At 36.4% G+C, this 15,988-nt stretch overlaps 1 protein-coding gene and 1 pseudogene across 1 annotated transcript; both read left to right on the forward strand.

Moving 5' to 3' along the window:
• The first annotated feature begins 1,378 nt into the window (after positions 1-1,378).
• On the forward strand, positions 1,379-5,910 carry LOC109046207 (annotated as a pseudogene).
• Positions 5,911-9,951: 4,041 nt separating this feature from the next.
• On the forward strand, positions 9,952-15,845 carry LOC122135803 (stonustoxin subunit alpha-like). Its single transcript, XM_042716065.1, has 3 exons — positions 9,952-9,980; positions 13,591-13,622; positions 15,200-15,845. Exons 1-3 carry the CDS (start codon positions 9,952-9,954, stop codon positions 15,727-15,729), a joined length of 591 nt encoding a protein of 196 aa, XP_042571999.1. The 3' UTR covers positions 15,730-15,845.
• Positions 15,846-15,988: the final 143 nt, after the last annotated feature.

The following is a 15,988-nucleotide window of genomic DNA, read 5'->3' on the forward strand; positions in this document are numbered from 1 at the left end:
AAATGAGTTTATTCTCAAGATTGTATTTCGACTTTTTTTTCTCGAAATTTAACGAGTTTTTTTCTCGAAACACAACGACTTTATTCTCGAAATTTAATGAGTTTATTCTCAAGATTATATTTCGACTTTTTTTTCTCGAAATTTAACGAGTTTAATCTCGCAATATAATGACATTAATCTCGAGATGGTTTTATTTTTTTTATTATTGCTTGGCCCTAATCCTCTTCCGTAGGACGCTCTTGACCGTGCGTACGCACTTCTTTTTCCTGGAGTGAGAAAAGTAATTAAGCAAACAGCGATTTTAAACTCTGTTTTCATGTCGATATACACATTTACATTAAATACTCCACTCGCATTAATGGATATAAACACTGAAATTACATAATTTTACAAAAAACTTAATTACATTTTTTTTTTTTTAACAATAGGCTAAAAAAAATCCTGTGGTATGTTGTTTTAATGACAGCGATGAGTAATAATTCATCTTTAAACTAAACTACAGATCACATGTTATGAGAAATATTTTAGTGAGAACAATGATCAATGATGCACACTTACTTCGATATTATGATGGACACTGCTGGATTCAGTGGTCGAACGGTCCATTGTCCGGTATAGGACCAGTGATAATAGCTTACTGTACAACCGCAGCTGCACAGAGGTGTTGATGTCATGTGAAGGCATCTCCACAACATAATGAAAAATACCACTATGTTTGAAGGATATAACTAGGAGAAAACGGTAAGATTTTTACCTTTCCTTTTTAAAATACTTTGTCAGTGACAAGCCGAATCAGACAATTGTGTTTACACTGCAGTAAATATGGACTTATCTGTTTCCACTAAAAAAAGCTAAAAGATGTTCATCAGCAAAACTGCATACATTTAATTAGATTTTTTTTAAAACAATGGAAATACTATTTGGCCAGTGGAAAAGAATGAGATCAACTCTATTCTAAAATATATCTGAAAACAACTTTAAACCATCTTCTGTTTATGGATATTTTCATATATATTATTAAACATAACAAGGATACTGGATCATTTTTAGCAATAAAAATTAATGTGTATGGCACAAATGGCATTATAGTCCCCATCTCATATTTCCTTAATGTCTCAGTGTTAAACATCGTGTCATGTGCATGGGAATATGCATGGAAATGACATGCAGATGAGGTTATGCATACTAAAACAAGGCGTTGTAAGCTCCATATATGGTCAAATTCTATGACTATTTTGTGCACAAGCATACACAATTTTTTGAAACTGAGATCTGAAATCTGAATAAATAAGCTTTCCATTGATATATGGTACGCATGGTTTTATAAATCTGAAAACTTTTGTGCGTACGTAAATTCTGCCTTATGTGCGTACGCAAAATCTAGCTTTTGTGCCTACGTACACTTTTAGGAGGACATCTACGGAGAGTTTTATACATGAGACCCCTGGTCTTCGAAGTCCGTGGCCTTCGAAGTCTGCACACTCAACTTTGGGACACAGCTATAGAGAGGACAGAGAGTTCCCCCTCAGGAGCAGCGGGACCATCCCGGGCGATTCACAGTTTACTTCAGGATGTCAGTGGCTCAGTTTGACGCTTTTGCTAGCGATACTACAGCCACATATTAAAAAGAAGACCACAAATTTCTGTGAACTCGGTGTGCAAGGATCTATATAAAGTGCTTTGTGTTGCGAGACAAAGTGGATGACCTGGAAAGTCGCCATTCTGGATGTTGGCGTTCGCCTTTCATTTTTTTTTTTTTTTTTTTTTTTTTTATGACGGACGAATATTTCGGAGGCAGTGTGCAAACGTGATTGACTTGTAATATACACAACGAACAATGCTATAGACCGAAAATTCAACAGAAAACAGAAACGCCGTCCATCAAGCCTCGACGCCGACGCCCCGTGTGAATGTACCCTGATTAACAAACCGTGTGATAAACAATAACCTTTATCAAACTCTAACTCCTCCTTAAAAAAAAAAAAAAAAAAAAAAAAAAAATTGGGAGGCTGGGCATATAGGCTATATAAAGAAGTCATTGACCTTTGTCTGTCTTCTTGTTTGTTCTCTCTCTCGTCACTCTGAATTCACTTTATTTATTTTTATTTTTTATTTTTTTTCAATCGCTGGGAATAATTTGATCTGAGTGTTCTGTCTCTATGGCTGTCTCTCTGTTGGATGTCCTGTCGTGTCCAGTGTGTACTGAACTCTTCAGAGATCCGGTGTTATTGAGCTGTAGTCACAGTTTCTGCCGGCAGTGCATCAAAGATCACTGGACATTGAGCAGCTCCAGAAGATGTTACATCTGCCGACTGGCATCACCACAAGAACCGGTGTCCAATCTGGGCTTGAGAAATGCCTGTGTGTCGTACCTAAGAGAGCAAAACATGAGGACAGAGGAGGATGGAGGACTGAAGTGTCACATACATGGAGAGAAAATCGAGCTGTTCTGTGAAATAGATGAAAAGGCTATATGTTCAACATGTATGGATTATGAGCACAGGAGGCACCAAACACAACCACTAAAACAGGCTCTACGACAACGCAAGGTAGAGGATATTTCTTTATTATGTAATTATTAAACGCATAGGTATGGCAGCCTAGTACTTTATCCAGAAAATTACAAATAGTTTTAAACAGATATGTGTATGAATATTTGTATTGTTCTTTTTAAAGGAGAAGCTGAAAGCAACTCTTCGTTCGGCTGAAAATACTTTATTATCATTACAAAATGGTACATCAAGGGATAGCAAAATCTCAAACATTCATGATACCACATATGTTATCATAAAAAAACTTCAGTTAGCTTTTCAGGTTACACCCAACTGGAGACTGTAGGCCAGGGATCCTCAAATCTGGCCCATGTGTAGGCAGGGATCCTCAAATCACAAGAGTTTAGCTGATAATCCACACACCTGATGTTCTCTTTACATCATTAGAAAATCACAGGTTCAGTTAGCTTTTGCAGGTTACCCCCAGGGCTGGGAGACCCTGCTGAGGCTGACTGGTTACGCAAAATATGACATGAATAGTTTTTGGCAAATACATCTTGGTTTAAATTGGTGCTTGAATAAAAAAAAAAAGGTAGAAAGAAAAATTCAAATGCAATATTAAGTAACAATATTTATATAAATGGATGTCAAGTCACCTTCTATCAGGATTTATACAAATCAGCTTCACAGTAATAAACAGGAAAATAACAGACTTGGTGCAAAGTTCCTTAATTATGAAACAAACTCAATTCAGCTGTGAAGCAACTTTATAAAAGACAGTAGTGTTGTTATTCATCTCAATTCAGATCACATTTTGCTCTCATCTGATGGTGTCAGTGCGGTCAAAATAAGATTACTGAATATTAGTGAATATAATACAGTGGCAAGGATTCCAAGCTCCATTAGGTGATAGAAATTGAGAAGAAGAACAACAACTTTGGCCTATAAGTTAACAATCACGTAGTGTTTCAGAAATGTATATGTCCCCATTCAATTGACATACAGTACAGGAGATGAAAATCCGACATGTTTCAAAGGGTTATGGAGTAAGGAAGAAGCTATGCATGTGCTGATTTGTTCTAAATTGTAAATGTGTTTTGAATTTAGAAAACAGACTTTCCCTGATTTAATTTAGACATATAATTTATGATCAAACAACTTTTTTTTTTCTCTTTTTGTAGTTTTGTTGTGGGATATTTTAACAGTTTTGTGATCTCTCTCACCCCCCCCCCCCCCAGTCTCAAACTCAGATGACAGAAAGGACTATCAGGATGGAGTTTGAGAAACTGCATCAGTTCATCATAAAAGATCAAAATAAAAAAAAAAAAGAAAAAAACAGAAGAAGAGAAACAAAAAAAAGGACATATAGAAAGAAGAATACAAGGAGAAATACTGTCACTCTCAGACAGAGTCAGAGAAGCAGAGCAACAAATTGAGGATAATGCCATCACGTTTCTTCAAGTTGGTTCACACACACACACACACACACACACACACACACACACACACACACACTGGCGTAAACTGGCCGTCATCCCACATATCACTCTCTGACATATCCATGTTTTTCATGCATATTCCCATGAATTCACAAAATATTTTGTGACCATTATGCTGGCCAAGCTGGCACGGCTAGAGCAGTTTGAGGTGCTTTAAATTTTCAACAATCTAAATCTACTAGTTTTTCTAGTGAAATATTAAAAAAATGACAGAATCAACCTGACTACAGCACAACAAAATCAGATCTGGTAGAAATGGCAACTACTACATTTACCCACTATTAACGTTGTATATTTATATAAGTGCATGTAATAATACTATAATAAAATGGTTTATAATTTATTATTAGTTTATAATGGATGTTGTCTTTTTGTGTATTTTCTCAGAATTATGACAGCATTCTGAACAGGTATTTTATTTTATTTTTTACATTTCCTCTTTATATATATATATATATATTCATGAGCATCAAACTTATTATGTGAGGTGTGTGTGTGTTTAGAGCCAAATACACACTTCCAGATCAGGAACTGAGTTCAATAACTTTTATCGATGTTTCCAAACATCTGGGTAACTTGAAGTACCGAGTGTGGGAGAACTTTGATCTTCACAGTAACAACTTTCAATACTAGACTTGTTCATTCCTGTAAGAACTGCTTAGTTCATCAACACAAGTGACTTTTCCCTACTCTCCACAGACCCTGTGATCCTGAATCCACACACAGCTCCACCAGACATCTCTGTGTCAGATGACCTGACCTCTGTGACCTCATGTTTTCATCAGCAGGACGAGCCCAACCCTCTTCCTCTGCACAGTAACCGTATGGTGCTGGGCAGTGTGGGATACGCTGATGGAGTTCACACGTGGGACATTGAGGTGGGAGAAAGTAACCATTGGAGTCTTGGAGTGTGTTTTGGATTGGAGGGTAAACATACTACACAACCTTTGACCCCTGAAAATGGCTTCTGGGGTCTCAGACGCGATGGAGACTCATACACATTAATGACTGCTGGGATGTCGAGATTAAAGATAAAGGGAAACCCAGAGGTAGTAAGAGTAAAGCTTGATTATCATCATGAAGACTCTGGGGAAAAGAAACGGTGGAGGAAGGTGAGCTTTTCTAATGCCAGGAGTGATTCATATATTGCAGGATTTTCTAGAGTGCCACTGAAGAAGAAACTCTTTCCCTTTGTGATCCCAGAAGATCAGACCGTCCCGCTGCGTGTCGTCCCAGCAAAAGTTATTCTGACTGTTGAACAGAAACTGTCATTCCTGGAGAAAAATAGAGTCTTGCTCATGGTTTGTTGTGGTTTTGTAATGGTTATAATAATGATTCTGTTAGGAAAGAGTGACCGTCAAGGCAGGTGAAAAGTAAATGACTGTTTAATTACCATAATGATCTGTTATAATGGTTCAGTCAGCTGAAGCAGACTTCTGAGCAAAACCATATGATCTAGCATCACTGCACTATTATGTGAATATAAAGGAGCCCATGTCCTTGAGGATAATAATGCCGGGCATAGCGTGCACTTCTGTTCAACCATTTCTTGTAATTATTTGAAAGACATTTTTACTGCACTGGTTTATCATTTTAGTAGATTGATTTTAGTGCAATCTCAGAATTTGATCAACCCTTTATCATCCTCACAATATCCTGCAGCACAGTAGTGTTGTGATGTATCATGTGACTCATCATTGCACTCCATTTCCTGGATAACGTGTGTAAATATCCTGTTGGATTAGGTCTGAAAAGTCTTGTTCAACTGCAGTTCGGGGGGAATGATATTCTTCTTCTGTTTTGTTGACTGTCCTAAACATTAATGTCTTTCCACTTTTTTGACCATCAGTTTTTGGTAATATCGTTTTACCGAAGATAATATAAATAAAGATCAAATAAATAATGAGCACGGCATCTGAGGATTTTGCTTGTTCTCTGTTGTTTTGCTTTATTTCCAGATACAGCTAATTGTCTTTGCAGTGCCAAGCCACATGTAGCCATGTGTTCCCACAGACATACAAACATTCATACAAATACTTACAGTACTGTTCATAAGTTTAGCAATGAAAGCAATGTTCCCTCCATCCTTTTTATTTATTTAATTATTTTCTTGCTGAGCAAAAAACTTTCTCTATTGGGCAGACATTAGAAAAAAAAGGCGAAATTATGAGAATAAAGTATAGTGGCCTTAAATAAATTCCTGTGGCCTGGTAACTTCTTCTGGTGCTCCCAATCGGGGATATTTGCATGTGGAATATAGGCAATAGACTCCAAATATACTTTTAAAGATAGAAATGTGACCAGAAGTAATTTAAAAAACTTCATGTGTGCCTTTGGTGTATTTCATGGTTCATGTAACATACGATAAATCAAAATCTCACATTTATCATTAGCCTAAATAATTAAACAAATATACATTTTATACTATTTTCAAAACTTAAATAGGCTACAGCTTAAAAAAAAAATATATTTTTGTAAGCCCTTCAAAAATACTATGCTAATAGGTTAATAATTGGAATAATGCCATATTATTACAGTTAAATGCAAACTTTATGTTAAAACGAAAAGTCATAATTAGATATCAAGATTCATGAACCTCTGTGTGTGTACACTTAACCATATGTGGGACAAAAGCCATAAGTGAGTTACACCTGACAAAATCTCCAGAAACCTTATTTTTGGTTTAGATTTATATTTACATACTTATATTTATGTTCCCATTTTGATTAATTTGTTAATTAATTAATTAATTAATTAATCGATCAGTTTATTAATGTATGCTTCTGTTAATATGGGTGTAATGGCTTTACATTAACTTAAGCCGTTGTCGCTCGTATTTAACGATAACAAGTCCATGCATACAAGAAGAAAATCTTTATTTTGTGTGAGTGAATAAACAAAACTTTTGCTTATCTTTTGGTCATAAACGTACACATAAAGTGTGTATTATTATTATTATTATTATTATTATTATTATTAATGTTTTTATTGTTGTTGTTGTTTTTGTTTTTTGTAAACAGCACGTATCCATACTGCACTATCCACATCCTAACAAGAATCCTGTCTGCACGGTCAAAAACCGTTTGCTTGCCCATTACCAACGCCACCTGGCTCATTACACATCAGGTGCTCTGATTATACTATGGTGTGCCACACAGTGGACAAGAACATCTCTACAATACCTAAAATTGGCTCAGTGGGTTAGGTTATTTATAATAATATCTGTATAAAAAAATAGTAGAAGTCTATGCAGTGTCTCCATTTAGATAACTAAGTATAACGTGTGTGTGTGCTACCCCTCGCAGAAATCGTTTATTTCTACAAATAAGCCACCTCGTAAAATATGTACCAATCAGTCGTGAGATAGCGTTGTAGTGTCTCTGGTCAGTTGTTGTGTAATGGTGTGGTGAATTTCAATAAAAAAGTTATTATTTAGATAATTATACGACATAAAGTTTTGTCCTGATAGTTCTGTTGAGTTAAATTTGCATTCGTAGTGTGTTCACCTAAGTCAGTGGTTCCCAATCCTGGTCCTGGAGAACCCCCAACACTGCACATTTTAGATGTCTCCCTCTTCAAACACACCTGATTCAACTCATCAGCTCATTACTTAAGACTCAAAGACCTCAGATGTGTGTGTCAGATAAGAGAGACACCAAAAACATGCAGTGTTGGGGGTTCTCCAGGACCAGGATTGGGAACCACTGCCCTAACCCAACTGAAAGCACAACTGCTTGAGACTCACTTAAGAATGTGATGATGTTCTGCGCCACTAGAGGGAGTGTGATTGTTTTTCAGTTGAGTGAAGACCCACCTTAACAGTAGCCTGGGTGCCAGCCCGAACCCCGCCCACAACATTTTTTGGACGGGAAGTTCGGTCTGGACTCGATCCATTGAGGAGTAATTATGCTCGGCTCCCAGAAGGCCGAGCCAATCAAATTGCCAGGGCGGGCTTTAAATCAATGATGGACAGGCTATCTGCGGTTACGTAACCACCCAAGTCATCAAAGAGCGCTTGGGTTGAATTGGTTTTCACCAACGATGACTGCAGCTGGAGAAGTAAGTTGTTTAGATTCCGCTATCACGTCTGCAATAAAATAAATCGACAATTAATTTTAAAAGACGAACAAAGAACCGCAATCAAGGCATTTTTCGATGGGAAAGATGTGTTTGCCGTCCTTCCAACAGGATTCGGCAAAAGTTTAATTTATCAGCTGGCTCCGATGTTTTTCAAGCCAACGTACTGGGTATCGTCGTGGATGAAGTTCATCTCATTTACAAATGGTAAGATTTAATCTGACTGTCTGACTTAGAAAGTAACTCATAACATAGTGACATGAAGCAAATGTTGTAAAAAAATATATTGTTACTGCGTTGCTCTGATTGGTTGTAGGTCTATCCAATTGAGTGCAGAGGTTTTTTTTTACTGGTTCGGTTAAGACACGCCCCATAATTCAAGTGCAATGGAGCAGTATCAGACTCACATTCTGCCTAGAATATGAGTATGACGAAGTCAGGCTACCTTAACAGGTAACCATAAACAAAAGTAAAAACAGGAAAACAAGAGACGCCATTTCGAGTACTGTTTACACGACTGCATATTTTGTGGTAAGTTCAAAATTAATTATTTATGTAACCATATAATTATACAAAAAATAGCTGCTATTTGAGATTTTTGCTTTTCCTTACATGCAGTTTCAATACCAGAGAATTATACAGTATTTAGACAGCTTAACAGCTCTGAACAAAATGGCAGTAATGTTGCAGATTACAGTGCTTTGGTAAATAATTTTGAGATTCTGAATAATAATTTTATTAATTTTTAAATAATTTTGAGAGTGTTCTGAATTACTGACCACTGGCATAACCTATATAACATACATTTTTTAAAAAAAAATTAAGCATTCACATACAAACACTGACCAGGAACATAGCTGCTAGTTTAGTTCATTTTACAGCACGGCTGTTAAACTGCAGTTGTATTGAGTTTAACTTGTATTGCACTGAACTTTAGCTATAAAACTCTAAAGTGTTACAATAAACTGTAAGTGAAATATAAAATGGCTTATCTTCAGTTATATACTACAGCAGATTTTGAGCATACTTGTGACCAATATATTTATGCTGCCTTCACGTTCTATCGTAATTATCATAAATACGAGCTTCCAGGAAGAAACCGTTTATCATTTGTTCAGTGTTTTTTTTTTTTTTAAACAAAAAACAAGAATTCAGGTTCATTTTTTTTTTTTTTTGGTCAGTTGCAGAAAAATGAATAAACAGCTTGAATATTTGATTTCTACACGTAGGCAGAAATTAAATGCCCCTTTCTGCTGATTGGTCAGCTGAAGATCAGACCTTGCCTTCGTCAGTTCTTCCGCAGTTTAGCGCAGCAGAATAATAGTCGTCCTCTGCTGCAAGTGTATGGATTCTTAACTCTTTTTTTTTTATCATGATACATGCTGTGATTTATTCCAAAATGATTTATATAATGCATTTAATGTCAAATAATCTAAATGTAGGCTTTTAAAAGTAGGCACGTCAAGTATTCACTGTGTATTGGTTTATGTTGTGGTGTGCACGAGAAAGATGTTCAAGGAGACCGAGACATGCTAAAGCAGCACATTCTGTTGTTTTTATTTTTCAAAGACACTCATTTTGCAGTCATTTTGAATATACACAAAAAATGTACATTTTACCATACGAGAATTAATGGGATAGTTCACCTGAAAATGAAAATTCTGTCACTCTCATGTCGCTCCAAACCTGCAAGTCCTTCGTTCATCTTCGAGGCACAAATTAAGATATTTTTGATGAAATCTGAGAGCTCTCTGACCCTCCCATAGACAGCAAGAGCCGCATTTCCACCGCTGGAACTTTACCCAGGAACTAGGGACTTTGGGCTGGTACTCGGTGTGTTTCCACCGCAGGATCCAGGATCTAAATAAAGTTCTGGGTAAAAAATGCCCCTCACAAAGTCCCTGCTGGCAAGGTAGTACTTTTTCAAAGTTCCGGAACTTTCGGGGGTGGGACTTGAGCGCTAAACATGCTGATTGGTTGAGTTCACGCAGCATTGTGATTTCAACCACCATTTGGAGATGGTCAGTGATCATGTATCCGCCTAGAGCAGTCTTGACTCATAAAAGTATTTCAGGTGAGAATGTAGTTGTTTAAAACTCAAATCTGTGGTTTATAGACAGCACCTATTTAAAAATATGTTTCGCCGATTTCGGAGACGGTCAGCTCCACGCGATCAGCGGGAGCTCAGTGATCATGTATCCGCCGAGAGCAGTCTTGACTCAGCTAGTCCTTCTGACATTTGCCGCTGGCTCTGATGTCTCTTTAGTGGTTAAACATAAAATATAATTCGTTTTGGGTAAATTTAACACGTAATCTTTGGTCTTTATTCAATTTATCTATATGTTAAAATTAAAATAAAAAGAGGCAATTGATATGATATTTTGTTTCACTGTAATGGCTGTATATATACACATTTCCCTGAACTAAGTACATTTCTGCAGCTATTATATGTTTAAATGAAAACGAAAGGAGGCAGTGGTATTTCACATCATATTTCGTTTTATTGTAAATATACAGTGAGGAAAATTGCAGTAGCCAAGGCGACCCAGACAGCAAGCAGTTTCGGCCCAGATCCGGCCCACATCTGGCCTGCATGGATTTCATACGGGCCAGATGTGGTCCTGATCTGGGCCGAAACTGCTTGCTGTCTGGGGAGCTGACTGAGGTCATCAAGTACGCTGCTGTTTGCAGAATTACCGGACTTGCGTCGTCCCGTCCGCGGGGATCACACTGCCGAGTCAAATATGCAAAGTCCGAACTTCCGAGGATGCAAGTCCAAAATTTGCGTACATTGTATCGAGAAACGCGTGCAGACCTATGTCACCAAACTATTTGCCTAATCTTCCCGGTTCTTTAGACCGCGGTGGAAACGCAGAAAGCAACAGGTCTGGGGGGAAAAAGTTCCTGGTACAGTTGTTCCGGGTAATTTCGGTGGAAACACAGCAAAGGTTACTACCACAAACAAGGCACAGAAATGTAGCAAGGACATCCGTAAAATAGCCCATGTGACATCAGTGGTTCAACTGTAATTTTACGAAGGTACGAGAATACTTTTTATGCACAAAGATAACAAAAATAATGACTTTATTCAACACTGTAAAACCTGACAAGTCACAGTAACTCAAACCGTTTGAGTAAACAGATTGCCTTTACTTAAACCATGTAAGTTTTAAAACTTTGTAATTATGTAATCAAGTGATTAATTAAGTGCTGATTGAGCTTTAGTGATGAACAGCTGCTGTTAACAAACAGCATCACCAGCTCCACTTATTAATAACCAGACTGACTTTATTTCTGTCAGACGTCTACAGAAGATCTTATTGAGAATAAACTAATTTTTATATTTTTATTAACCATTTCATTTTAAAAAACGTTTGTATAAACCAAAAAACCCTTTAGTTGGGCTCTTGACCCATGACTTCTTTCTTAGTTTATTTTTTCTCTCATAGCTGTAACCATGTGTTTTTGAAACATGTTTGTTATAACTCAAAAAACCCAGGGAAAATATGATCAGGTGTTGGTTGTTATACAGCATATTGGTAATGAGAATCATCAATTATGGAGCTGTTCAGAGTTCAAAATCTTACTAAATAGGTGTTCTAGAGTTAGTTCAGTTGATTACAATGAAAGCTAATCAAAAAGTCAGTGGTTCTTTCATAACCAGTTAATATAAAGGACTTTCCAAACAGTTTGGTTTTCTATGGTGTCAATCAGTCACACACAGACATCAATAATCAGAATATGAACCTCAACAATGGTTACGAAAAAAAAAAAAAAAAAAAAAACATGCTGCAATGCATGCTGGGTACTATTGTAGTACAAAACTCATCCATGGCTCCCAGCATGCTCTGCTGCATTGTTTAATTTATTATTATTTTTTTTTTATGGTAACCATTGTTGAGGTTCATATTTTGATTATTGATGTCTGTGTGTGACTAAGTGACACCACAGAAAACCAAACTGTTTGGAAAATTTTTTATATTAACTGATTATCACAGAACCACTTTCTCTTAGAATCACTTTTACTGTAATCAATCCAACTAATTACACAACACCTATTTCATCAGAGATTGACTCCAAACAGTTCAATAATCAATGATTGAATAAAAAAAATGCTAATCTGAATGCACTGTAAGTTGTTTTGGATAAAAGCAGCTTCTAAGAGTGTGAGTGTGTGTATAACACATGATGATATTTTCTCTGGGCTTTTGGGTTACAACAGCCAGAGAACAAACTAAGACAGAAGTCAAGGGTCAAGAGCCCAACTAAAGCAAACACTGATCTCTAACATGGTTACTTCAAATGAAAACATAAATCAACATCTAAACCTTAGTTAATTCTCAATCAGATCTTCTGTAGACGTCTGACAGAAATAAAGTCAGTCTGGTTATTAATAAGTGGAGCTGGTGATGCTGTTTGTGGGGTTGTTTAATCAGATCTTGAGAGATTTAATGTATTTTATTTCAGTTTATTTTATCTAAGGCTGTGTCTGAAGTCAGTTGTAGTTCTTGTGTTTCTCTTTTCTTCAGTAATTCTGTTTGTTAACAGCAGCTGTTCATCACTAATTCACAATTATCACTCAATTAATCACTTAATTATTTAATTGCAAAGTATATCTTCTTTCAGTGAACTCAACTGAATTAAGTTCAGAGTACTCACAACTATTAGTTTTAAAACTTAAATGGTTTAAGGCAATCGGTTTCCTCAAACGGTTTGAGTAAACCCAACTTGTCAGGTTTTAGGAGAGGCATCCAGCTGCAGCCCCGCAGACTCACTTCTTGCTAGACACCAGTTCAATTACAACATACCACACATACGTCAGCGGTAACACTTTTCAACAATAGATTGCTACAATAGATTTTCCAATTAAATCGTTCTTTGAGTGGTATGATTTAATATTGTAAATACGTTTTTTTTTTCACTTGGATGTGTGAAGATTGTACCCAGTTAACGAGATCTCATAGAACAGTCTTGGTAGAGAATAGTCTAAAATGCTAGGTTGTCTATGCACACAAGAGTTTGCTAGCTAGCATGGGTTTTTTTGTTTTTTGTTGAAGTAGTACTTTTCCCTATGCACGTGTAAATGCCTGATGTTTAATATGTTTATGATGATGTTTAAAGTGCTTTGGTGGCCATGGGTCTGTTGAAAGCGCTATATAGCCTAAATGCAGTCCATTTACCATTTTACATATTTTGTATAGGAGAATATTAACATTTATATAAGTTTTTTTGTTTTTGTTACCACACTATTTTTTTACAGTTCATCTACCACACACAAGTTTTCACCTACATTGTTCAATTCCTTTTTTTTTGGAAAGTTATTAATTGGATTTTTGTAAACTCTTATGAATTATAAGGTACTACCGGTATTTCATATGTGTCACTATACTTATTGGCTGGAGAGTAAGTTTTTAATCAATTTTTTCATTTCTGTATTGGCCTTGAATCAACACTTGTACTCTAATATAGTTAAATATAAACATGCTCATTCTAATCATATTGTACATCTGTTCTTGCTTTAGGTGTGGTGAATGTCAAAAAACTGCCCCAGGCTGTAAGAGACATGTGTGTCCCTTTTAAAATTGTACAATGCAGAAATTGCAGATGTTTTTTCAAAGACTGGGTGGGGTACTGTGGAAACGGAAGACGTGGAGACCTGCGAGGGTTTTATACAGACCCTGAATTTCCTGAGCATTGCCCAGACTGCCAGTTTTAGGGGGAAGGAATGAGGTGTGGTGTGCACAGTGTGCAATACGTTATTTGGAACTGTTCATGTTTTATTTTCACTTGAAATAGGGACTTCCCCCACAACCTTACGGGCCTGACTGTGGCATCTTCATTCTGATGGTCAGATTTGACAAATTTTACTAATTAGATTGTGTAATTTCCAATAAATATTGCAAAACCATGAAGTGTTAATTTGATCTGGATTGTTTGGTAAATTGTCTGATCATGTGAATCTACGTATATTTTAAAAACAGAAGTGGTTACATTTACAAAAAAAAATAAGAATTGAATATCCAAATGGGCAAGGCAAAAAACTGTGGTCAATTAACATGTACAAGTCTGTTGTATTGACAAAACGTTATAGTCCATTGATCTAGGCTGAATTTAGGTCACAAAAAATAGTGATATGATCTGAACAATATATATTTTCAAGGTGGTTCTTGTGAATGCAGTTTGCATGAATTATTGATGTTATAATATTAAGTATATTATTGAGAATTGTTTTATGTAAAGAGATATGATAAAGATCATATTTCAGTTTGCACGCAGCTTTAAAAATATAAAATTTACAATCCAAACCAGAGAACAAAACAACATATCCATCCAAACCAGAAAATATAAAATAAATATATCTCATCTGTCCATCCAGAGGTGAGAAATAAATATGCTGTCTATCCAGAGGTGAAAATATAAAATAAATATATCTCAATCCAGAGGTGAAAATAGGAAATAAAATTGCTGTCCATCCAGCGGTGAAAACGAAAATTAGCGGCGAAACGGAAATGACGGAGAAAATGGAAATGACGTAGGCTGTCTATCCACTGGTGTCCAGCCAGTGGTGTCTAACCCCAGGTGAGTCTGCAGGGCTGCAGCTGGATGCTATTGGGTTTTAGTGAGGCTGTGTCTGAAGTCAGTTGTAGTTCTTGTGTTTCTCTTTTCTTCAGTAATTCTGTTTGTTAACAGCAGGTGTTCATCACTAATGCCCAATTATCATTCAATTAATCACTTAATTATTTAATTGCAATGTATATCTTCTTTCAGTGAACTCAACTGAATTAAGTTCAGAATATTCATAACTATTAGTTTTAAAACTTAAATGGTTTAAGGCAATCGGTTTCCTCCAACGGTTTGAGTAAACCCAACTTGTCATGTTTTTAAGGATATCTGTTTACACAAACGGTTTGAGTTACGTTACTTGTCGGGTTTTACAGTGTGTTAGTTATAAAACTTAAATGGTTTAAGGCAATCGGTTTCCTCAAACGGTTTGAGTAAACCTAACTTGTCAGGTTTTTAAGGATAGCTGTTTTACTCAAATGGTTATAAACACTCAACTCATGTTGTCTGATGAGAAACAAACACAGAGTTCTAAAACTGTCCTTTGTGTATCTTTCTTGTTGTTTTCAGATGCATGTGATCTCACACTGGATCCAAACACCATAAACACTCAACTCATGTTGTCTGATGAGAAGAGGAAGATCATACATGTGACAGAGCCACAGCAGTATCCTGATCATCCAGAGAGATTTGATGGCTGTGAGCAGGTTCTGTGTGTTGAGAGTCTGACTGGACGCTGTTACTGGGAGGCTGAATGGAGTGGGAAGGGGGCTGATATAGTAGTGTCATATAAAGGCATCAGGAGGAAAGGAGTGAGTGATTGCTGGTTTGGATACAATGACAAATCCTGGAGTCTGTACTGTTGTACTAATGAATTCACCATCTGGCACAATAATATGAGCAATAATATACCCTTCCCTTTATCCTCTAATAGAGTAGGAGTGTATCTGGACTGGTCAGCCGGCTCTCTGTCCTTCTACAGCGTCTCTAACACACACACACTCACACACTTACACACATTCAACACCACATTCACTGAACCCCTTTATGCTGGATTTGCAGTTTATGCTGATTCTTCAGTGTCTCTTGTGTCTGATTAAACAACTTGCTGTAAGACACAACTGAGACATCACAAACAAGCTGTCAATTTTCCAAGCAGTCACATTTTTTTAATTAAACAGCTAACACAGTGTAAATATCATCTAATTGCATCTAATAATAGTCAGAACAATAAAACACTATTAAAAACAATATCCACTGATACTAAAAAAAATAAAAAAAAAAAATGTCCACTGATGTTAAAAACCTTGAAATGGAGACATTCTCTGATCTCTTAATTATGAAGACCAATATCCCTTG

This window comes from Cyprinus carpio, chromosome B1, assembly GCF_018340385.1.
Source record: "Cyprinus carpio isolate SPL01 chromosome B1, ASM1834038v1, whole genome shotgun sequence".
Taxonomy (NCBI): Eukaryota; Metazoa; Chordata; class Actinopteri; order Cypriniformes; family Cyprinidae; genus Cyprinus; species Cyprinus carpio.